Source organism: Homarus americanus, unplaced genomic scaffold (genome assembly GCF_018991925.1).
Source record: "Homarus americanus isolate GMGI-L3 unplaced genomic scaffold, GMGI_Hamer_2.0 scaffold13550, whole genome shotgun sequence".
Taxonomy (NCBI): Eukaryota; Metazoa; Arthropoda; class Malacostraca; order Decapoda; family Nephropidae; genus Homarus; species Homarus americanus.
The window spans coordinates 273,993-298,168 of NW_024744241.1; the positions used below are offsets into that span (position 1 = coordinate 273,993).

General features: G+C 40.9%; 3 protein-coding genes across 3 annotated transcripts; 2 read left to right on the forward strand and 1 right to left on the reverse strand.

Moving 5' to 3' along the window:
* Nucleotides 1-949: 949 nt before the first annotated feature.
* On the forward strand, nt 950-9,269 carry LOC121877655 (organic cation transporter-like protein). Its single transcript, XM_042383464.1, has 9 exons — nt 950-1,056; nt 5,647-5,748; nt 6,240-6,381; nt 6,641-6,752; nt 7,104-7,207; nt 7,745-7,899; nt 8,350-8,518; nt 8,826-8,976; nt 9,201-9,269. Exons 2-9 carry the CDS (start codon nt 5,667-5,669, stop codon nt 9,267-9,269), a joined length of 984 nt encoding a protein of 327 aa, XP_042239398.1. The 5' UTR covers nt 950-1,056; nt 5,647-5,666.
* A 1,379-nt stretch (nt 9,270-10,648) lies between these two features.
* On the forward strand, nt 10,649-13,568 carry LOC121877666 (solute carrier family 22 member 21-like). The gene is made up of 4 exons (XM_042383487.1): nt 10,649-10,925; nt 11,162-11,346; nt 12,059-12,201; nt 13,323-13,568. Exons 1-4 carry the CDS (start codon nt 10,787-10,789, stop codon nt 13,354-13,356), a joined length of 501 nt encoding a protein of 166 aa, XP_042239421.1. The 5' UTR covers nt 10,649-10,786; the 3' UTR covers nt 13,357-13,568.
* Nucleotides 13,569-14,812: 1,244 nt separating this feature from the next.
* LOC121877667 (techylectin-5A-like) lies at nt 14,813-16,137 on the reverse strand. The gene is made up of 3 exons (XM_042383488.1): nt 16,018-16,137; nt 15,756-15,874; nt 14,813-15,521 (listed from the first exon to the last, which is right to left on the reverse strand). Exons 1-3 carry the CDS (start codon nt 16,122-16,124, stop codon nt 15,322-15,324), a joined length of 426 nt encoding a protein of 141 aa, XP_042239422.1. The 5' UTR covers nt 16,125-16,137; the 3' UTR covers nt 14,813-15,321.
* Between the last annotated feature and the right edge of the window lie 8,039 nt (nt 16,138-24,176).

Here is a 24,176-nt window from a genome sequence, read left to right on the forward strand (position 1 = left end):
CAACACAGTGGTCTTTCTTTTTATGAAATTCCGCTTGGCCCTACGAAGAATAGACTTACAACGATTCCCAGAAGTAATGAAAGAGGAGTGGGTAATAGAAGGAGATAGTTTCATAGCCTGATATTGCCCTACATGCAAGAGAACAGGAGCGATCAAACCATGATTGTAAAGTAAAAGTTTTGGTAGAAGATGGGATAAATGCATTCATACCACCCTGTATAACCCCAGCAATGCTGTCAGTGATTAATTTTATATTATACAGTAAGTTCTTAGATAAAAACCTAGGTGCTGGAAGCTACCGTGAGTATTTAAGATTGTAACATAACAAGGGGTTCCCAGGGAAGTCCTAGGTCAGAATATAACTAGCTTGATAAAAGAAAAGTAACAGAACAGAAAATAGAGAAGCTAGTAGAAAAGAAAGAAGAAAGAACAACCTTGTGAAGTTAAAGAGAGAATTAAGAAATAAAGTGAAGAAATCACCCGATATAGAAAACCTCCTCCTCTTAAGTGTGTGTTTACAATTCACGTACAACCACACACAAGTGATGGAATAGATTCACATTTAATTAACAGTTTTTCATATCTGTTATTTATCAGAGGGTTTTGAAATTATTTAAGATTTTTGTAATCATTGTTTTCAGTAATTTATTATTTATTGTAAATATAATATATAGGTTGGATCATAGTGTGTTTAATGGTAACCTTATTGTCATACGGCATCACAAAAAATGTGACTACACGATTGCAGGGTCTCAATTGTTTCTCTTACAACATACACTACATATTGTTTATTGTTTCTCACTCTTGATTTTTTTTATAACTTTTTTATTTATTTATTATTATTATTATTATTATTTCGCCCCTCAAGGCCCAGATGCGGTTCAGTGAGCTGTGCCCGGGTGGGTAAATCCTGGTTAAAAAATGGTGCTTCAGTGTTCCCTGATCGACGCAAGCGTAGAGTTACCTCATATTTGGCAGTCATCCAAGTCAGTCTCTGGTCAGTGGTCATTCTCACTCTGGATACCCAAGGACTACTAGTTGATGTAACATTTCGAGGTCCGTAAGTACTGGCACCATCTGTGTGCATCTTATATTGTTATTTTTAATTTTCGTGAGTGTAAACGTGATGTATATTTAATTTTGTGTAAAATGAATAAGAATTTTAGCAATATTTGTTTAGCCAACTTTTATTGGAAGTTTGATGCGAGTCACAGAGAAGGACTTAAATTTTTTTTGGGGAGCTCGTTCACCTCATCAGGCATTTCAGTCTGTGCAAGATGGAGTGTCGAATGATAAAGCCATGTACGTAACTGCGATTTTGCACTATAGCGGTCTGACCCTCCCAGAAGAAGGTACAGCTGATTTTAACCGGATTTCTGTTCTGTTTGAATTGTCTGGGAGCCAAGACTCACTTATGGCAGCCATGTCAATAATATCTGGACAGTTTCTTTTGCCTCAAGGGAGGTTCTTCTCTCAGGACACCTACTCGTGTCAGTATCCAGAAGGATTGTGTCAGTACTTTTGATTTTTTTTGGTAGGGGGGATGACCTTAATGGGTGTGGGTGTCCAGTCAGGAGAGTTGAGGGCACAAGGATAACCCCCCGCGCCCCTACACACATGATAACCCCCCGCGCCCCTACACACATGATAACCCCCCGCGCCCCTACACACATGCATGACCTCCTCCCTCTATACATAAACCACACTGTGCGGATGATATTACAATAATTACGTGTTGACTGTCACCGGTGCAAAACCAAATTAAACCAGTGTACGACTGATTCTTGATGCAACACTTCCCCGATAGTGTATCCTAGAGAGAGTGGATGCAGCAACACGACTTCGAATTCCCGGCTGTGTAGTAAAAAAACAATATCCCCTCTCCCCCAGGTGTTTTGTAATAACAAGTTACACCTGACTGGAAGATGATTTCAGGTGAGCATGCTCCCCACATAGGTAATAATAATAACAATAATGGTTGCACCTCGTGTATCGACGATGGCAGGACCTAGGGCCACCTAGGCGTGAATTTGTTTAAGGTATACAAGATATCGCCAACACAACAACCACACCTTAAGTTAACGAGTTGCATGACCCAGTGTCAAGCAACAGTCCGAGAAGACCGGACAACTCGCCAACTGCAATGGCTAACTATTACCCCGGAACACGAATCGCAAATCGATTAAAATCCAGGTTCCCGATTACTGTTGGGTAGACAAAGGCAAAAGGCGGAAAGAAACTTGCCCATAGTTTGACCCTGCCCGGGGATCGGACCCGGGTCCACTCGCTTGCAAGGCGAGCATGCTGACCATTACAAAACACACACACACACACACACACACACACACACACACACACACACACACACACACACACACACACACACACACACACACACACACACACACACACACACACACACACACACACACACACACACACACACACACACACACACACACACACACACACACACACACACACACACACACACACACACACACACACACACACACACACACACACACACACACACACACACACACACACACACACACACACACACACACACACACACACACACACACACACACACACACACACACACACACACACACACACACACACACACACACACACACACACACACACACACACACACACACACACACACACACACACACACACACACACACACACACACACACACACACACACACACACACACACACACACACACACACACACACACACAGGACAATTCCGACGATAAAGCCAACTTCTCCAGCAAATTAGGAAATAAAATAAACAACATGTAGGTGGTTGTTTACTATTTGGTGGACATTTTCATGATAGGGTGACACGAGTCTGGTGTTGTCGGATCGTGCTGTGAATTAATCCATGCCACAAATGATTAACTACATTTATTCTATGCCTCTTATTTATAGAGGTAACGTGGGCTGATTTCCAAATTCCTTGGCTTTTTTTTATTTCTGGTATGAGTAGAAAAAACGTCTCCTCTCCCACCTCCTTTATCACCTTGGTCTGTGTCCCGACGATTCCTGGCAATTTTGTTTTGGGTAATCTTTCTCCCAGGTACTGGCTAGGTGTGACCGTTGCCTCAAAAAAAAAGGTCCTACATTGCTGTTCAAATTTTAGTGTTGTGTATTTATCTAGGAAACACCCTGTAAATTTTCTTGGAGATCGGTGCATGTTTGAGCTAGCACCGTCGGCTTTAAAATAACAAGGAATATTATTATCTAATGAGCAAATTTAGTGGAATTTCTTTTTATTAGACTTATAAGATATACTAACACCAAGCAAATGATCGATCATATCCATCTTAATACCCCTAAAACAATATTATAAATTAGTACCAAATACAATGATCCAATAATTGCATTTCTAGGTTCAATACTCATTTCTCTCAACTGGCGTACAATGAAAAAATACTACTACTACCCGCAATGCCTGGGTGTTTGAGGAGCGCCAGCAGGAGATGGCTGACTTCTTCCGTGAATCTCTGCCCAACCATTTACACGTGGCGACTACAAGGAGCTGGTAGAGCTGTGCTGCTGCTTGTAGCTAAGGGATCCGAGCCAGTGAACTCCACGATGGTCTACCCCGGCGCACTTCACAAAGCAAGGTGGATGGCTAAACTGCTCTATACCCTCAAGATTGTTCTTTTGTCAGGCCAGATCAAGAGCAGTTTCCCAAAGCCGAGGTTGTGACAAAGTCAAATCAGCAAGTTAGAACGGTTTGGTGTGTTCACAGTCGCTGTTTATGTCCCATGATGGATTGTTTGCCCTGTTCCAGCAAGTGCACCACTGAATGACTTGAATTTGGTGGAAACCTTGGCTGAATTTGCCATATGACGCCACAATAGTTGACAAAGCACGTGTGGCACTCGGTAGCACACTTGGCACCTAACTGAGGAGTTGGCCCCACTGGCTTTGTTCTCGTCCCAAGTACAAGAAAGGACAAAAAGAGGAGATGAGAAGGCCCTTCTTTGCCATGAAGGCACTGAAGTTACTAAGAGTGGGGCTCAATCATGGGGCTATGGAAAGCCATATCTTCCCCTGTCCCAGAAAGTGGCACTGCCCAGGTGGACCAAATTGGGCCTGACTCAAGCCGGTTCTTCACCATTTTAGGCATGCCTATCAGTTTCTCCACAGTCCAGCCAGTGAATGGGCGGATCATGACGACTACCTGAACATGAAACAGGTTGTGGACAAGCTTCAGGTCGTCAATGGGGCTGCAGAGCGTGGTGTAAAACTTTGCCATGACTTTCTTAATGTTGCCAGGGATGAGGAGTGCTTTCAAGAAGTCCTTCAAGTAGTTGAAAATGACAGACTCCGCGTTCCTAATCAGCGCAAACGATCATCTGTTCCCAACAGAAATCATGGTTTCTTGCTCTAGAGAAATAATACCTTGTGAATCTATGATAAAACCCCTTAATGTACCATGAGAGAATAAGAACGATTAACTTTTTTGTGTTAGTGATAACAGCTTTTAATTAAGACAGGCAAATGATTTGTGTTAATATCCCTTATGATGGTTATGTAATCTCATATATAGGCGCGTATGACGTATAAGCAAAATCGCTATTTTTCAAATTGCTGGTGCTCACTCAAATATGCATGAATCTTCAAAAAATTGCACGTGGGTATTTTTGGTGTCAATATGCAACACCAAAATTTTGAACAGCATTGTAGGACAAAGTTGGGGCAACTGGCACGTTATCCAGTGTATCTTACGTGAACACTCATGTACAGTATTTATTTATATTTGAGGACATCTGCTGTCTTCCCGAGCCAGGTTGTTTTGATCCTTTTGAAGTTTAGAGGACCAACTGTATCTTTCGACTCCTCCTCTTGACATGCTTGAAAGGTCTTATGCCCGGAGTTTTAATCAACACCCGGCCCAAGGATTCGTTAATACTGTATATATGTATGAGTGTGTTATGTCTTTGTTTACGAGCGTGCGTGAGTATATGTTGATGTGGCGGAAAGACAAAATATGATTACTGGGTGTTCGCCGAAGTCAGGGTTGAGGTAAGGCTGGGTGATTGGACTTAGGTATTCCACCACCACAACACTCCGATAATTTTTACGAATTTTTACATGACATACACCTGCATGACAAAATTTTAATCATAAAATTGTTGGCACACATAACAATAACAAGTTAGGAGTGAGGTATGAGAAATTGGCCTCAGCGAACACCCAGCCATAACCGAATCCAGACATGTACGTTGCTCAAAACCGAAAAAAAAAAAAAAAAAAAGCACGACCACGATGGGACACCCAATAATACACATGATTAACCTCCCAAATACATCATTTAGCCTACATGTGAAGGAATGGAGGGAGGAAGAGGGATGGAGGGAGGAAGAGGGATGGAGGGAGGAAGAGGGATGGAGGGATAGAGATGTGTAGCATTTCGAACTTCACATTCTGTTCATAAGAGACCTTAGCCGTGAAGAGTGACCATGATCAGGGGGACTGTTTGGGAGTGACCGGGAGGACTGTGGTTGTGAGTGGGCAAGGGGAGTGTGGCAATAAATAGGAGGGGTCACGAAAATATGAGAAATGAGTTTATGGTTCCTTCAGTTTCAATCTAATGTAATAACTTTATCATCACCAGGATTTGTTTGAAGCAGCACAATGGGTAAAAAATTCGACGAGCTGCTCACCCATCTTGGAACGGGCAGGTGGAATATATTCTACATGGTGACACTCTCGTACTGTAAGTTCTCCTCCCACAGCTAGTTTTAATAATATATCCTTAGGTTGTAAGAAGCTGTTTTATGGGAACTAAGAATTTTCGGCATTAGTGAGATCTTCAACATTTACGGGAATCAATCTATATAACACACTATGAGCCTCACTCAACACCACACAACAACGATCCGCACTAGAATGCACATCAAGCTGTAGAATGCCCCGTTATGCCGGGGTAGTTCCCCACCACCAACCACAGGACACAGTCTATGGCTATGCTGGGCCATCAAGGCACTTCTTTCAGCTGCTTCACCGATTCATTCTCAGGTCATTCATATTCAGATTGTGGCTGGTTAGTGGAAGGGACTTCTGTGCACGATAGCTCACTGCCTGTACGGCGTTCGGCTACTTGTTACTGCAATAAAACCAGAGTGTATATAGTGTGCTTAAATAATGCGTAAACTGCATACCCATTTGATTAAACTTGTCCAACATTACAAATGTTCTTTTGGGCAGCGTATTTGTTGCCGTCATACCATGCCTTGGGTGGAGCCTTCCTGGCCCCCATAGTGTCTTACACCTGTCTCCCACCTGCCCATGCTCTCACCTCCGACCAAATTATCATCCCCACCACTGCCACCTTGAACAGCACCACAAAGTAAGTTTTGTGTCTCATATTGCACGTCACCGTTGATAACTCTACATCATTGTCTTACTTTTGGACTATAAAAATTTTCTTAACAGATTCTTGTAAGGTTTTGTGGATAATCTGTAAGTTTATAATATTATATTTACATCATATCAGAATTAAATTAATATGAAATTATTTCGTCTTTATTTTGATGATCTTCATTTAAGTTTATAAAAGAAACTTGAGTCTAGTTTTTATGCCAAGCTCACTGGGCAATGTTCGGCAGGTTTGAGTGTACCTACCTGGTGGAGAACACTACCTCAGGGGAAGTTCTGGAGGAGACCTGTACTGAGTGGCTCTTTGACAATTCAACCTTCACCTCTACCGTCACCTCCCAGGTCTAAATCCCACTGTGAAGAACAACGATCCATTGAATATTGCTTATGATGTCCACTCACTCAAGTGTCCTTACATCATTGACTGGAAGAAATTTACTGAAATGTTTTTAACACACACACACACACACACACACACACACACACACACACACGTAGTCTTGTGATTTTAAAAGAATATTATCAAAACTAATATTTTGTTTCCTGTAGAACGAACGAGTAAACTGCTTACATGTTAATAAATGTATGAAATATTGTGGACATCAATAAGGGAAATATTATTTTGATAATGTATGTGTATGCGTGTGTATGGGCGTGCGTGCGTGTGTGTGTGTGTGTGTGTGTGGACCATAGTTTCAGCTGGCGTGCGGGCGGGACTACTACCGTGCCTTATATCAAGCACTGTATATGGCCGGCGTCTTTTTCGGTGCTCCCTTAAGCGGCTTATTGTCTGACAAGTAAATATTACTGTTTTTTTTTATCTTCGTTATATTCTCTCAGTCTGTTTACATATCAATGAATAATTTCATACAAAACTTAACTTAACCCGACCTAACGTAACTTGACCTGATGTGACCTAACCTAACCTAACTTGACCTGATATGACCTAACCTAACTTGACCTGATGTGACCTAACCTAACTTAACCTGAACTGAACTGATCTAGCCTAGCCTAGCCTAATCAAACCAAACCAAACCTAACCTAACCTAACCTAACCTAACCTAACCTAACCTAACCTAACCTAACCTAAAGCGGTCTTAGATCCAAAAGTGAAGAACAGGTGTAAGTGTTCGTCTAATTTTCAGCCTTCCAAGCATGACTGAACTATGGTGCTCATGACATCTATGTAGTAAGCAGTCCTCCCCACCTAATAAAGCTGGCTGCCCAGGGTGAAGACTGAGCTAATAGTTCTAAATTAATAGACAGCCATGTTGCTTGCGAATTAATAAACACCAGTTCTATATCTTTCCAATGTATTTTTTACGCTTCACCAGGCACGGCAGGAAGAATTTAATCGTCATTGGAAGTGCATTGTTTACTGTTCTGGCCATCGGGTCTTGCTGGGCAAATAACATCCATGTACTGCTGCTTGCTCGCTTCCTGCTGGGTATGCTACAGCCAAGCTTCACTCAATCTTCCTACACCCTGAGTAAGTTACTGCAAAAGTGTCGTCACTCTGATTAAGTTACTGCTAAAGTGTCGTTACCTTGAGTAAGTTACTGCTAAAGTGTCGTCACCCTGAGTAAGTTACTGCTGATGTGTCGTCACCTGATTAAGTTACTGCAAAAGTGTCGTCACCCTGAGTAAGTTACTGCTAAAGTGTCGTCACCTTGAGTAAGTTACTGCTAAAGTGTCGTCACCCTGGGTAAGTTACTGCTAAAGTGTCGTCACCCTGATTAAGTTACTGCTAAAGTGTCGTCACCCTGATTAAGTTACTGCTAAAGTGTCGTCACCTTGAGTAAGTTACTGCTAAAGTGTCGTCACCCTGGGTAAGTTACTGCTAAAGTGTCGTCACCCTGATAAAGTTACTGCTAAAGTGTGGTCAGCTTGGGTAAGTCACTCAGGATACTTTTATATTCGTGCCCCCTTTTCGTTTCAGTCATGGAGGTGTTAGAACCCACATCAAGGTCGCAAGGTGGATTAGTCATTACCATGCCGTGGTCGCTGGGTTTAGTCACGTGGGGAGGGTTCGCTTACCTCATGAGGGACTGGAGGATGTTGCAGCTCACCGCCTCCCTCACCTGCCTCCCCTTCTTTCTCGTATTTCTGTAAGTCATGACGCATCGTCGTAAATGTCATATTATGATTTCGTGATATATTTACTTATAATGATAGGGAAATTTTCCGGTCGTAATCGTCAGAACACTCACCAGAAAAATTGGCCATTTGATAAATCTCAAGAATAGACCAACTTGTAACTCGTAATGTAAAACGTGAAAACAGACAGTTTGGTATATCACTAACAGCAGTTGACAATCTCACAGCACCACTATCTTGCAAGTCCCCTAAACTGTACTCCTCGTTGCCTCAGGCACACTATCGATATAATGTCTTTACAAGTTTTTTTGGCTTCAGGTTCATCGATGAGTCCCCGAGATGGCTGGCTGTGCAGGGACGATACGAGGAGGCGCTGCTGGTACTACAAAAGGCAGCTCGCTGGAACAAGGTGTCCCTTCCTCCCACTCCCCACGTCCTTCAGTGTCTCAAGGAAGAACGCTGTTCACAGGTGCCACAAATCTACCTGTTGGTTTTTGTATAACAGATACTCTAATCCCATTACGTTGTGTGGGCACCAAGAGAGAAGAGCAGAGGCAGCCGACATGATATCACAAATCAGATGTAACTCACAACTGAAGACATAAATGGGGGCAATACTCACACCAGGGTTTGATAGTAATGTATTAACAACTAATGCATTAAAATTATTTATTTATTTTATACTTTTCGCAGTTGATAACAGAATTAAAGAGCTTGTCACAGCCAACTGTTGTTGCTAATGCAGTAACTTTCTTGTGCTAAGTAGATTCAAACTGATGAATCAGATCCTGGTAATGAATCACCATAAACTTCTTAGGTACATAAAACGACAAATGCGCTGTACTCCGGGTCAGTAATGAGGCGTGTATAAGCCTGCTCTATACACAGAGTTTGTGAGCGGGCCACCATGGAGACCTTGTTGTGCTCTGACCACATATGGGGACGGACGTGTCAATAGGTGCTCCTATCGTACCGACCGTCTTACAAAGGACCTTTATCCTCGACTCCCCTCTGCCGGCGCTTGTTGCCAGTATGGGGAATCACCAGAGACGTAAACGCAAAGAGGCGCATCCTCTCGCAATGATCCACACATCTCTGATACTGATACCATTGCCATCTCGCCTGGTCACATTGCATCTCACGCCTCCCAAGACTCAGATCTAAGTGGGTGTGACAGTAGTGCTTCTATGGATAACACTGGCTCCTCTCTCAAAGACTTAGCTGATCGGTTTAATTTGAAGACAAAGTACTACAAACAACACGGTGTCACCTTCAATTTCTTAAAGGTTAGAACCTCAACTAAGTCAAATGTTTGACTCCTGAGACCGATGAAACACTGCTGGGCGCTGAAAACGCTTTTGCACTTCGCCTTGCACAGGATGCAAGGGGGTGCCCAATAAACTAGCCTGAATGCGGGGCAGATTTTAATCTTGTAAACCTCAAGTACTGCTGGTGACCGTTCTCTGTTCACCTCCGAGAGCAGCGGGCGGTTTTGTGCCCCATTTGAGATAGAATACCGACCTGAGGCCAAATATAATAACTTCTTAATTTCGGTAGATTTAAGTTTATCAAAAGAAGTGTGGAGTATTGACTGAAGCCAGCGGTAAAGGGAGCAACACAAACTAAAGAACTCCAGTCTTTATGATCCCTGAGCTCCATCCCAACCTCGGGTGCCGAACTGTACTCCAACTTGAGATTGGTGTACCACTGCTGAGATACCTCGTGATTACCTCGTCCTATGAGGGGTTTGCGAGGTATTGGAATGACTCCGCTGTATGTGTGTCTGTGTTACCACTATTATTATTATTATTATTATTATTATTATGGCCATCAACACCGTGTCATTATAATCAGTGTCATATCTTGAAATTAAAAGCAGTGTTTATATCCACAGGTGGGGCAGTGTGTGGAGGGTAGTAGCGGCGGTGGTGTGGCGAGGACCCTCACTAGGGTCTGTTGGACGGTACACACATACTATCGTCTGTTTATTGGCCACGTTGTATAAAAACTGCTGACCATAATACAAACTTTATTGGCCGTCGCAGTGACATTTTTAGTTTCAAGATACAGGGTTTAAAAATAATTTACATAGAACATATACCGTCTCTGTTGCAATGTTTTGAGCTCCCAATTTTAAAACAACTTTCCTTTTCTTACCGACAGGACTCGTAGGATTCGAACCATCGCCTGTGGTTGTTACCTGAACTATTTCGCCATTGCATTGGTGTACTTTGGCCTTACAATAAGTGGAGGGAACTACGGGATTGACATCTTCTTTCATGACGTTATCGGGGGTGATGGAAGCGCCTGCCTGTCTAGCTTTTCCGTTGGTAAATCGTGTCGGTCGCAAAGCCATAATAATCTGTTGTTCTCTCTTCACCGGCGCTTGTCTCCTCATCACACCCTTCCTCCCTGCAGGTTTGTCATCCCTCATATTAAAACTTGTTAAGCATACGTGAAATAAAGCTGATTTTGTCATAGATTAACTATAATTTGTACACGCGTACACACACAAATACGTCTTCAGCACTTTTACCACAGGATTTCGACTTTCTATGTACAGTAGGAGACATCCATCTGCAATCAGTGTAGTAGGTCAATAGAGGCTAAAGGTTATTATGACACCAATATTTACATATTTTGTGCTTTTTCAGGGATCGATTGGTTGGAGGTCACGCTGGTCATGCTAGGGAAAATGGCCGTGAACGCAGCCTTCACCGTCATAATTTATTTCACGACAGAGTTATTCCCGACGGAGGTGAGAGTCAGAGGACTAGGTACAAGCCTCATGGTGTCTCGTATCGCTACCATGTTGGCTCCCATCATCGTCGAATACCTGGTAAAACCAAACTTGATTTATCCTCTATAGAAATAACTAACATTTCATGAATATTACATTTTCTTACTGTTATTACTAATGATATTGTAATTTACTCTTTAACCTTTTGAGTGCGATGTCTTAACCCCTTGAATACAATGACTTAACCCCTTGAGTATGACCGTTCTCAAGGGGTTAATACAAGAATCTAGTGATTTTTTAACCAAATGCCATTTATCAAATTATATTAATGTATTACCAATATTTTCAACACATTTACCAAACCGTAATCCCAATTATGTCTTATGGGTAATTTCATACTACCACTGTTAATATACGTTATGTAACCAGTGCATAAACCTGACCCAAAAATCATGAGACTTATTGAAAATTTTAAAATGAAGCATTATTAATCTTCTTTCCTTCTTAGTGGTATAATTGTAGTGGTTTCAGTTGTCATATAATTTTGATCTTATATAATACGTGACTACTGTACAAGTCTCGGGTATAATGGTAAATCATACATACGGGTTTTGTGTCTCCTAATTTGTTAATAAATATTGACTTTATGTTCGCGTCTGGTAAGTCATGCTTCTAATACGATGAATTTGAGGCGTATGATGTTCCTTAGTTCAGGAGAAGCACATTGACGACACCAGTATCCCCCAGCACACACAGGATAAAACCACGACATTAAGAGACATAACCAATACGTTGTCTCTCCCCCAAATAGGTGCTGGTATATAGCCGGCTGCCCTCGGTGGTGTTTGGAACAGCGACGCTGGTGACGGGATTGGTTACTTTCAACTTACCCGAGACTTTGGGTGTCGCTCTTTCAGACACCATCTCTCACCTGGAGAAGGAACACCAACAAAGGTAATACCCACCACCACCATATTAGGTAGTAGTACAGTAAGTAATATCACTATAGATAACAATAACACCATAAGTAAAGGTGCAACGAAGGGAAATAACACTGTAGACAACATCACACTAGGTATAGCATCTTCTGTTCCCATATATTTTACAGAAGAGAGTGGAGACGGCTGGTAAACAAGAGGTCCGACTGCTTTATACACCTTAGTTGGGATTCCATCAGGCCATGTGGCTTTGTTAGCTTTCATCTGTTTGATGGCAGTAGCTTCCTCATCCAGGGATGGAGGATAGCTGAGGTGGGTCAGCTCTGAATGGTGAGGGACCTGCTGGGTAGTAAGGACATCCACATCGGTGTTTCGGTTGAGCAGGGGATGGTAAGGTCTTTCCAGCACTGAGGAATGCCTTCTTCGTCTTCAATTCGGGAGTTACCGTTGGATGAGTGGAGGAGGGCATCGCCATGAGTAGTTAGGTCATACTTTGCTTTAGTGGAATTGAACATTTTGTGCATATTGTGCTAAGTCACACCACTATAAGTAATATCACCACAAATAACACCACCACCACAGGTAACACTATCACAGGTAACACCATCACAGGTAGCACCAACCACAGGTAACACCACCACAGGTAACACCACCACGGGTAACACCACCACGGGTAACACCACCACGGGTAACACCATCACAGGTAACACCAACCACAGGTAACACCAACCACAGGTAACACCAACCACAGGTAACACCAACCACAGGTAACACCACCACGAGTAACACCACCACGAGTAACACCACCACGGGTAACACTTCCTGTACCACAGGTAACACAACCACAGGTAACACCATCACAGGTAAACACCCTAATAGTCAGTCTACTTGAAATAAATGTGTCCGTAATAAATAGTTATAGTACTGTTCCAATAAAGTCCCTCCCATTTCCGACCAGTTACTTTTGCTCCCCAAATTAAAACATATACCTGTAAGTTTTCACTTTGTATAAAATTATATTTAGAATATTTTGATGAAGATGGATAATACATAAAAAAAAGAACAGGTTGTATATGATTGATGTTGAATTTTCAAGTAACATGAAAAAATTTAATGTGGGTTTTATTTCTCCAACAGAGTCGATGATGAACTGAAGAAACCGGAAATATAAAGAAATGGACCACCTGTGACAATTATTTCTTATATATCCACCAAGAAATCGTGATTTGTAAATACTGCCTCGGCCAGTGGGACCTTGGATGGTGGACTTGTGTATTAAATCATCGTTGAATGCGCTTGTCAGGGATTTAACTGTATAATTTATGTAATCCACTTGTTAAAATGTATGAATTATTATTATTATTAATATTATTATTATTATTATTACTGTATTATTATTATTATTATTTATTATTATTATTAGTATGGTGAACATAGGTTGTCATCGATTAATCTCACTGGGATGGGACGAGTTCAGTGATTCTCGTAAATCTCATTAATCCTGGTGAAGTAGTTTATAAATAAATTAGATTGTATTACACATGTATCATAACTAACTTTACGAATCAAAAATGAGTCTGTCACCGTAAAGTATTAAGTGACAGCGTAAAACAGTGACCCTCTTCCTTAAGATTCCCGAATGACCGAATCTAAAATAATACCGAAATAATAAATCTTTCTCTCACTCTATGTCCACATACTGTACAGTAAATTCTTAAGGTTATTTAAATCAACTTTCTAAATGAAGACGTTACCCATGTAATTAATTCATTTTTTGTTATCTGAATTATTTTCCTACAAAGAAAATGTAAGGATATTCAGCAAGTATTGTGGGGGAAACTAATGTGAAATATAGATGACACCGCCATGGCGCCATAACGATTTTCTGTGTCTACATTTATCTATAATTTAGAATTAATGGTGATTAGTGATTTACCACAGTGGATTTATTTACTCAAGAAAATAATAAAATAAAATAACCTTATGAATGGACGTATAACAATACTTGACGAGGTATAGTAATTGCAAATGGCATATTGCAAATCTGGATGGGGGTATAGCAAGCCCCTCTGGGTGAATAGGAACTTTGAATGGTGAAGAGCGAACTCGGGTGGTATATAGCAGTGGTGGATGTTGTAAAGCATCGTCAGAGATTATACCAAGTCTGGAGGGTGTATAATTATTCACGGTGGGTAAAGTGATGCAGGGTTACGTCCACCAATCCCTGTCAACAAAGAGGCCTTTATTTGACGTAGTAAATCTTGTGTTCATCGACATACTGTTTATGCTTTTTGACAATCAATCTGATTACTCGGTCGTATGGGTTATGACGCTCGTTGACTTCACTACAGGTAAATCGGTAATATAACTCAACGATGGGAGTGCTAATGTTCGTTCTTGATGTACATATTCACTATGAAAAAACTTGGACAATGTCACAGCTTAAATAAGACACCACTCAGTTGGGTTTGTTGCCTCACTCGAGTGGAGTCTAGTTATGGACATACCAGAAGAACTGTGTGTGTGTGGGAGAAAGAAACTGATCACATTGTCAGGTGGATATATTGTAAACCAATTCCATAAATGAGAAAGCATAAAGGTTACATTGAGATTACTAATCCTATTGTTAATCTGCTTAATTTCTGTGGTCGACGTAGCCCCCAGCAGGCGGGTCGAAGATAAGTGTTAAGAGAATACAAAACCCTTGATTCCGTCGACATGGAGGAAGTCGGTGATGAGATGACGACGTGGGACAGTCTATTTACTGGAGAGCTGGTTGGTTCTGAAGGAGAGACAGGTCCACCTTTGGGCTGTGACTGAAGAAGGCTTCTGGGCAAGATATCCTTCAAGGTGGAGGACCATCATCAAGGGGAAAGTCGGTGCCGAGTTACTGCAGTGTTGATAAAACTGTTTTACTGAAGGTAAGGCCATCCTTACAAGGTAGAGGTTAAGGTGCATTAGGGACAAGAGGTTCTCAAGAGGTGGGAGATGTTAGGTTATATGTAATCAATAAAGGGAGGGAGATATTGAGTCTAGTTTAGGCATGGATTAGATGACACACATGACTCTCTCTTAAGAGTTCTTAACGCCATCACTCTCTTAAGTGATAACTTAGTTTTTCTGACAGCCGCCACAGTTATTGGAGTTGAAGAAAATGGTTTTGAGGGAAGAGCTGCAGATGGCTGGACAGTTTGAGCTGAATCCAGGCGGGTTCTACTGTGTTCTTGGTGAAGCAGCTGCTGGCTACTTGGCCCTTACCGAAGGGTGTTGTGGGTATCGGGTGGGAAGAGCAGCGATTGTACCACCAACCACCTTTCTTCGTGTCAGCGCAGTTTTCTGAAAACAAAGTAAAACATTATTTGATTAAGAAAATTTTTGTCACATATTGTGTTGGAATGAATATGGTATTGACAAAGTGGGAAATGAAGGACACAGATGACACGGTGAAGTAAATATTGTAGCAGACTTGTTACAACGTACTGTATAAGGCTTTTAAGGCATCATTTATACCCCTTCAGTGTGAGGTAATTAAGTATATGTTTTATTTTACTAACTGACCTTATAACTTACGTATTTTCGCTGAGTCATGGTCTCGATCAAAGGTAGAAAAGAACTTTGACTTCGCATAAGATAAACAGTTTAGTCTGGTAGTGCTCTCCTTCAGGTAGGTTCCTAGATTCAGCCTGTACCTGTAACAAACCAAGAGATTATTAAGGTTTAGCGACCATGAGTTAATGCCCTCTGTCTTGTGAGGACTCTCTTACAACATGACCAGGAGAATATCAAGCTATATGTCTTCAATCAGTACAATAGCGATACAATATTCCCTCACTTGTGAACTTCACTCTCGACGACGATAGATGACCACAGGCTATATCTATAACTCTGGACTCCTATCTTTACATCCATACGCAGTTGGTAGTTTCTGCTCCGGGTCATTGAATGTATCAACTCGTTACCTGAAACAAATATGTAGACATGGATGACGTGCTAAGGCTTATTACCTATGAGTACCACACACACGCACAATCACACACACTCAAACACACACACTTAGAAAACACAATGCCTGAATACTGTCACTAACAATAGCTACAATAAGAAACAATATACATTACAAAATATTACAACCATGTATCCATCTCAAGTGCTGAAATGTTTGAGATATTTATTACGTGATGACGGGAAGAAGTGGGAGGGTAATTTGGTACCTGAAGTGTGTCCAGGAGATGAAAACAACAGTAAGGGGTGGGGGAGGACTTACCTAGCCAGAACTCGCCGATAACTTTGCCAAGCCATCCCTGTAATTCTTCCAGTTGCGGTTAAAGTTCACTTGCTTCATCTTCTTGTCGCGGTTCAACAGCACCGTCCATCCACCTCCGTCTGTCTCCATGTCGCACCATACCTTCACTGGCTTACTACACAAACACCTGCAACACCACATCTGTCATGTTCAACACCTGCAAAACGTTTCTTGTCCTTCTCTCACCTTTCATTTCCACATTAGAGCCACCACATGCGACTCAATCTATACCTGTATCATTACACCTTTACACTTGCCACCTAAAAAACTGCTCCGCCCTACACACCAGGTAAGCACAAATTAGGTCCCCTTTAACATTCCTCAGGTGTGCATACGTAAATAGATCACTTCATTCACAGCCTTAATAAGGAATTAACTTCAACATCATTATTCTCACGTGTTTTAAGTAATTAACAAACTTGTGAAGTAAGAATGGTCGAGGATGTTTAGAATCTGTCAATGAAGGAGCGGTACACAGCATAGGTGTCTGAGAATGGGGTAGAAGTTGCATACAAAGAAGAGGGTTAGAGATTGATTACAAAGACGAAAGGAAAAGAGAACCAGGGACAATTTTATTTAAATAAGGGAGGAGGGGAAGGTCAGGGCTGCTCACAAGAACCATGCATCCAGGGATGGTTTCAGACTCACATGGACAGGTTACCCAAGGCTCAATACTCACATAAATAAGTTCTCCGGGGGTCAATACTCACGTGAAGGGGTAGATGCTGTAGACTCCACTCTTGGCAGCACCGTTCACCAGGTGATCAGCACAATCCATTGGCCTGAGAGATAATAAACATCACTCAGGTGCCTTAAGAAGACCACACTCCACATACCAGACTCTATCCACGTGGTAATGAACATCCCATATAAAGGACAACCACTACTTTAATCATCATGTACACTTGACAGGTAACAGATATATTACTACAGTACTACAGATAACATACACTCTTAGGGAAATACATACACAATCACGATACATTGTGACGTGTACTAAAAGGCACTAACTTCTGAGTTGAGAATCATATATTCAGACTCTTACAAAATAGATAACGTATAATAAGTAACATTCAGATTTACTAGAAACACTCCACTTGCTCATACACTATGGTGAAGTCTACAAATGACATGACAGATTTAATTATGATAAACAAAAAAATATCCACACATACCAATCGTGACCCAAATAAAACAAAATGAACAAATTGCAAAAACACAACAACAGAAATTGAGGTCAGCAGTAACACTCGCACAATAATAATAATGTTCACCTGTAATACCACAAACAACCATATATTATAAACATCCACACAAAGACAAGCTCATGTACCTGTTCAGTTCTCTGCTACAGGTAACACAGGTACGGGAATTTACCTGAAAAAAGTTAACTCAGACACAAGAACAAGATTTATTTCAGTTCTGTAACTTACCTCGCTGATGAACGAGGGACACTCACTGACAGCGGGCTGTAAGAGAGACGACAATAATATGAGACTACCAAACGCTTTTCACTCCTTGGTACCTGTATATAATGAACGTAGCCACAATATATTCTTGAATAATTGTGAAGGTCATCTTTGTTTTGGTGAAAAGTTAGTATAAAAAAGCTTTACTCTATGTTAACAAATAATACTAATATATTCATGTCTGAAAAAAAATTGATTCCATAGGTATATCTCACTGGCTATGACGTTGAGAGAGTTCTCCTTCAGCCTCCTGACGATCTTTTAAGAGCCTCTCCCCCAGCAGGTTATGACGAGTCTCCTCCAGTAAGTTAACTTGACGTTGTAGTTGGGCGATTATAAGATGGTCGCTATTATTCACCTCTACCGCTGGGTCGTTCAAGGAAGTGTTCATTTGGTCGTGGGTGGTGGTGGTGGTGTTATCTTGAGTGTAATCGTCTTCGCCATCATCGTAGACCACATAGTCATGAGTAGTCGATGTGAGAGGCGTCGGTGTAGTGGCTCGTGTCGCCCTGGGGAACGTCGTCATAGCTTGCGAACTGTTACAAAGATTCGAAATGAGCTCCGTTAAACAGGCAGTCATTTTCACCTGCGGCACCATCATTAGACAACATGTACAAAGAGACCCGCTTCATTACTGACAGTGTGTATAGAACTTTAGTAGAATCATTTTACATTAACGTGGATATTGTATTGCTGTTCTGCCTCGTCGAAAGCATTGAGAAAGGTTAGGAAGCATACTTTGACGTTCAAGTTTGGAAGATACTTGGGGGGGTCCTGGGTTACTTACCGTATCAACCGCGTCAGGAAGGATCTCAGAACCAGAGGCAGTGTGGCAGCACAGTATCAGCGCCCCGCACACCCACGGGGTCAACATGTCGCCTGATGGGGAACTCTTTTATCGATATAATGCTGCGGAAAAACGTTTAATTGTAAGGTTTTGTGTTATCCTGGAGCTTCTAAAGTGATTTATTAAATTCTATGACTACAAATAACAAGATATATAAATAACGATCATACAGATTGTGAAGTGCCTAACCAGATGCTCCATTTTGAATATAATTACCAAGAAAGATGAGAAGATGATGGATATTAGATTAAATTATTATCTAATTCTCTGGTATATTAGGCATCTCCTTGACTGGTTTAAGCTGCTGTAAGTTATGCCTAGAAGGGAACATGGTCTGTATAAGCTGTTCAATAGATAGGACGATGGAAGAAGCTTTAAAATATACAAATAACTTATTAGCATTAATAAGGTGATAAAAGAATTGAAGCAAAATTAAAAAAAATGTGGTGTTTCCACCTACATGGTTTAGGAAATGGTTGATAATATAAAAAGTTGAAGGAAAACTTAACACCTCATGTTACGGGAATCACCTGGTCATGACCTTTAATACCTAGATCAATGAATGGGTTTACCTGTGAAAATATTCGTGGGTTTACCTGTGAAAATATTCGTGGGTTTACCTGTGAAAACATTCGTGGGTTTACCTTTGAAAACATTCGTGGCTTTACCTGTGAAAATATTCGTGGGTTTACCTGTGAAAACATTCGTGGGTTTACCTGTGAAAACATTCGTGGGTTTACCTTTGAAAACATTCGTGGCTTTACCTGTGAAAATATTCGTGGGTTTACCTGTGAAAATATTCGTGGGTTTACCTGTGAAAACATTCGTGGGTTTACCTGTGAAAACATTCGTGGGTTTACCTGTGAAAACATTCGTGGGTTTACCTGTGAAAACATTGGCTTTACCTGTAAAACATTCGTGGCTTTACCTGTAAAACATTCGTGGCTTTACCTGTAAAACATTCGTGGCTTTACCTGTGAAAATATTCGTGGGTTTACCTGTAAACATTCGTGGCTTTACCTGTGAAAACATTCGTGGCTTTACCTGTGAAAACATTCGTGGGTTTACCTGTGAAAACATTCGTGGGTTTACCTGTGAAAACATTCGTGGGTTTACCTGTGAAAACATTCGTGGGTTTACCTGTGAAAATATTCGTGGGTTTACCTGTGAAAACATTCGTGGGTTTACCTGTGAAAATATTCGTGGGTTTACCTGTGAAAACATTCGTGGGTTTACCTCTACATCATGTTCCCTCCCCTTTATCTTCACGGAGACCAGAAACCCTCTCTATCATTTTGTTTACATACAGAGATAACTATTGATCAATGTTCTTAAATTATCTGTCCACAATCGAAGATATTTTTCTGAAATTCTGAGCCTAATCCACATCCAAGTTATGGGCTTTATGTACCTAATTCACATGTTTGATTAATAATATCCTATACTAATTTCAGATGTCTGTTGACTTGTGTGTGATTATTAAATGTAGTGTCTACGTTAGGTAATGCAGTCCAATTTTTGTGTGTGTTCCGGTTCATCATCTCAAAGACATAAGTAAATAAACAAATGTAGTAAGAATATTGCATGAAAATTGAGCAATACAAATCCTTTAATGTTGCAACAAGCAAATCATGTTCACGGAATAAGTAACAAGATGAATAGATTACAAGATGTTGTAATCACTAGAGTTCAGTAAGTTTTGGATATAAGTACACCTCTGGCAGTGTGGCTCGGGCAGCTGTAGCCAGACACAGAGCCATACACACTCCGATACTACCTACTAGACTGTGTGTGTGTGCAATGGCAGAGTAGTTTATCTCTGTTGACAAGATATTTGATATACTAAGTTTGTACCCACATTTTATATCCAGTGGATAGGTTAACTCCTATACGAGCAGAATGCCTCAATATCCTGAACACTGGGGTCTGTTAAACACCCTTAGTAACATTTACTCTGAATCCTTTTAGCACTATCGCTCACAGGATGAGTATAGGGTGCACAATAAATCAGCTGTGGTAGGTAGCCAAAATAAAATCAATCAATTTATCTATCCAACCTATACTAGAAAAATCCTGACTTCTTTGTTTTAAGAATGTTATGTGATAGCTTGTCCTACCCACCAACTCTATTTTCAAACCAAAGTTTACTTCATTCTTTCCTAAATCTAAATTTATCTTGTATAAATCAATTCTTATGATATTAGTATTGATTTTACAGCTTAAGAATGTGAAGACAAGTATTTACGCAGACCTCACATATGGGCGAATCTTGAGCGAGGATACAGTCTTACAAGAAAACACAACTCAGTAAATTTTAAATGTGACTGATTAACGCAACACACAAGATGAATATTTACCAACTCATAGGACACACAGTACCTGGAGAGACCGAGGACAGTGTTGGAGGGAAGTCTCTGACGATGGCGGCTCTTGTGGATGTGCATGGTCAAGTAATCGTCCACTTATATACAAGACTACTGGTTGCCACATGTCGCTAAGTAGGAGAAGGACGTACATGGTAGTGGTAAACATAATAAGGTCTTTGTGTCACAGAGAAGTAGGTTGACTGTCCAATAATTCCTTGATGGATCTCCGCAACCTTGACTTTAGCGTCGGTGACCCCAACAGTCAACGTCCCGCTGACCTTCACCTTGAGTCATGCAATTATTACTATTGTTCTTGTAACCACCTTCCAAAATCGTCAGTACAAGGGGAGGATTTAGTTTAGAGAGAAATAAACCAGTGTGCCATTAGCTGTTCTGTGCAAAAGATAAAACTGAGCCATGATAACTTGAGTCTTTAACTTGTGAGACACTCTTTAGGTTTGCTTATGTTTTATACACAAAAAGCATAGTCATCTCCTTATGTTAAAACCAACCAACTTTCGCTCTCTTACTAAAACCAAACTTTATTAGAGTCAAGTTAGGTTAGATTCGGTAAGTTAAGATAGCATTGACGATATTCCTTTATAGTTTGTATTATACTTATCAACAGTAATGCCTGTAAGCAGTTAAACACACAAAGACTAACTGCAACAAGGAGAATATTCGCCTTAAATTACTGGAGCGGACAACATCTATTTAGACAACTATACATTGCTTCCATCACTCACTCAAATCAACAGACGCCAAACTATTACAGCAGTCAAAATCTATTCTTAATTTGTGTTAGATAATTTGCATGTCTCTGTCGTATATAAAAATATCTAGGATAATGAGAACAATACGAAGACCATATTTAGAGATTTTTGTTGGTAAATCAAATATCAAACATCTCAAAAGTAGATCACGCAGACCAAGTTGTGAGAAAGACCTGGACAAAACCCATAGTGTATTACACATTAACTGAATGCCCCCAAGAGCATATTTACGTCAATGTGTTTCTTGCGTTTGGGAATAACTGCAGTAATTCTAAGGTTGTATAGTTGGATACAGAAGAAGAATCACATATTAGAGATTCATTACATATCTCTTAAGTATAAATGTTTTGAAAAAGTTGTTGTTAAGGACAGAAGTGCAAGCAAGGTGTACTGTAAAAGATGAGACGATATGGTTAAAAAAAAAAGTAGCAGTAAAATGATAAGATGAAATTCCATCATCATTTGCTGTGCGTTGACGATTCATGTACAGTCGGGGTCAAAAGTTCCCTCCTGACCAAAATGAAGCATCATCGACCACAAACGAGACACAACAGTCAGGGTAAGTCAGTTCGGAGACTCATTCCCGTGACTCAGTTTCACCAAGGGGAGCAAACTTTTGTCCCCGGTTGTACAGTACATTGTTTTATAGTGATAAACGTGTTCTGTGAATGCCTAAGTTAATGTTTCCTTTGAAGTATTTGTCTACAATACGTCCTTTTGTTTTCCTATATAACTTAACCACGAAGGGCATAGAATAGAAATTACAGCACAGTTCCTCGATTAACACACGCTCCCTGGTCCATCATCCTCACACTGTTAACACACGCTCCCTGGTCCATCATCCTCACACTGTTAACACACGCTCCCTGGTCCATCATCCTCACACTGTTAACACACGCTCCTGGTCCATCATCCTCACACTGTTAACACACGCTCCCTGGTCCATCATCCTCACACTGTTAACACACGCTCCCTGGTCCATCATCCTCACACTGTTGACACACGCTCCCTGGTCCATCATCCTCACACTGTTAACACATCCCTGGTCCATCATCCTCACACTGTTACACACACGCTCCTGGTCCATCATCCTCACACTGCAACACACGCCCCTGGTCCATCATCCTCACACTGTTAACACACGCTCCCTGGTCCATCATCCTCACACTGCTAACACACGCTCCTGGTCCATCATCCTCACACTGTTAACACACGCTCCCTGGTCCATCATCCTCACACTGTTAACACACGCTCCCTGGTCCATCATCCTCACACTGTTAACACACGCCTCCTCCTCTAAATCATACCTTCGCTTGTTCATTACCTAAAAGTTGTAAGAATAACGATAGAAAAATGGCTTCGGTCTTATGATTCTCTGGGGGTACTACACGTGACCAAACATTCACAAGTGTCGCCGGGAACATTTAATGAACGAACTTTTGAAACTCGGGTTGGAAGACAAAGTTTAACAATCGAGGAGTCAAGTATTGCATCATGTGTCGTCCATCGCTGTCCAGGAGGAAAAAGCAAATCCTAGAAGTGTGTTGTTTTCCATGACAAGAGAGCAGTATAGTCTCTCAACATTGACTAGATTTATGACCTCCTTCGAATATATTGTGAGGCAGCGGGTGACGTGTTGTGTCATTATGGTTTTCTTGGGAGAGTATGTTTAGATTATCCTGTCCTGTTCTGTGCAGACCTGATCTCTGGTTGTCCTTCGCTGTACACTAAGTGTCCGTGAGATGATGTCGACCTTCTGCTAATATCATATATTTCAGCCGTTTATTAAAGAAATTGAGCTCACACACACATTTAGGTAAGAATAAGTAAATATAGTAACAAACGTGCTGGTTAAAGAGCAGTTGTCCGGAGGTCAACTAGCCTGACCAGCATAAAACATTTTTACTATAGGTTTTTGAATACATGTTATAAGTCTATACCGCAGGATCAGTATAGACTTATTCATTATCTCTACTTGTTATTATGATAATAATTTTGTTAATCTCTCAAATGTATAGTTTCAATCTTTACTGTTGTTTTGACTAACTTTAGATTTAATTGTTTTTCTCCGAAACTTATGTTGATATTTAATTTTTTTAGAAGATGCCATCATAATATTAAATCACCCATGATGACCATCCTATACTGAAAAAAACTTAAATAATGACAGTTCAGTTAATTTGGGCACCGAGACTATTCATGTATAACTGATATGGTGAACTACATGGTCGCC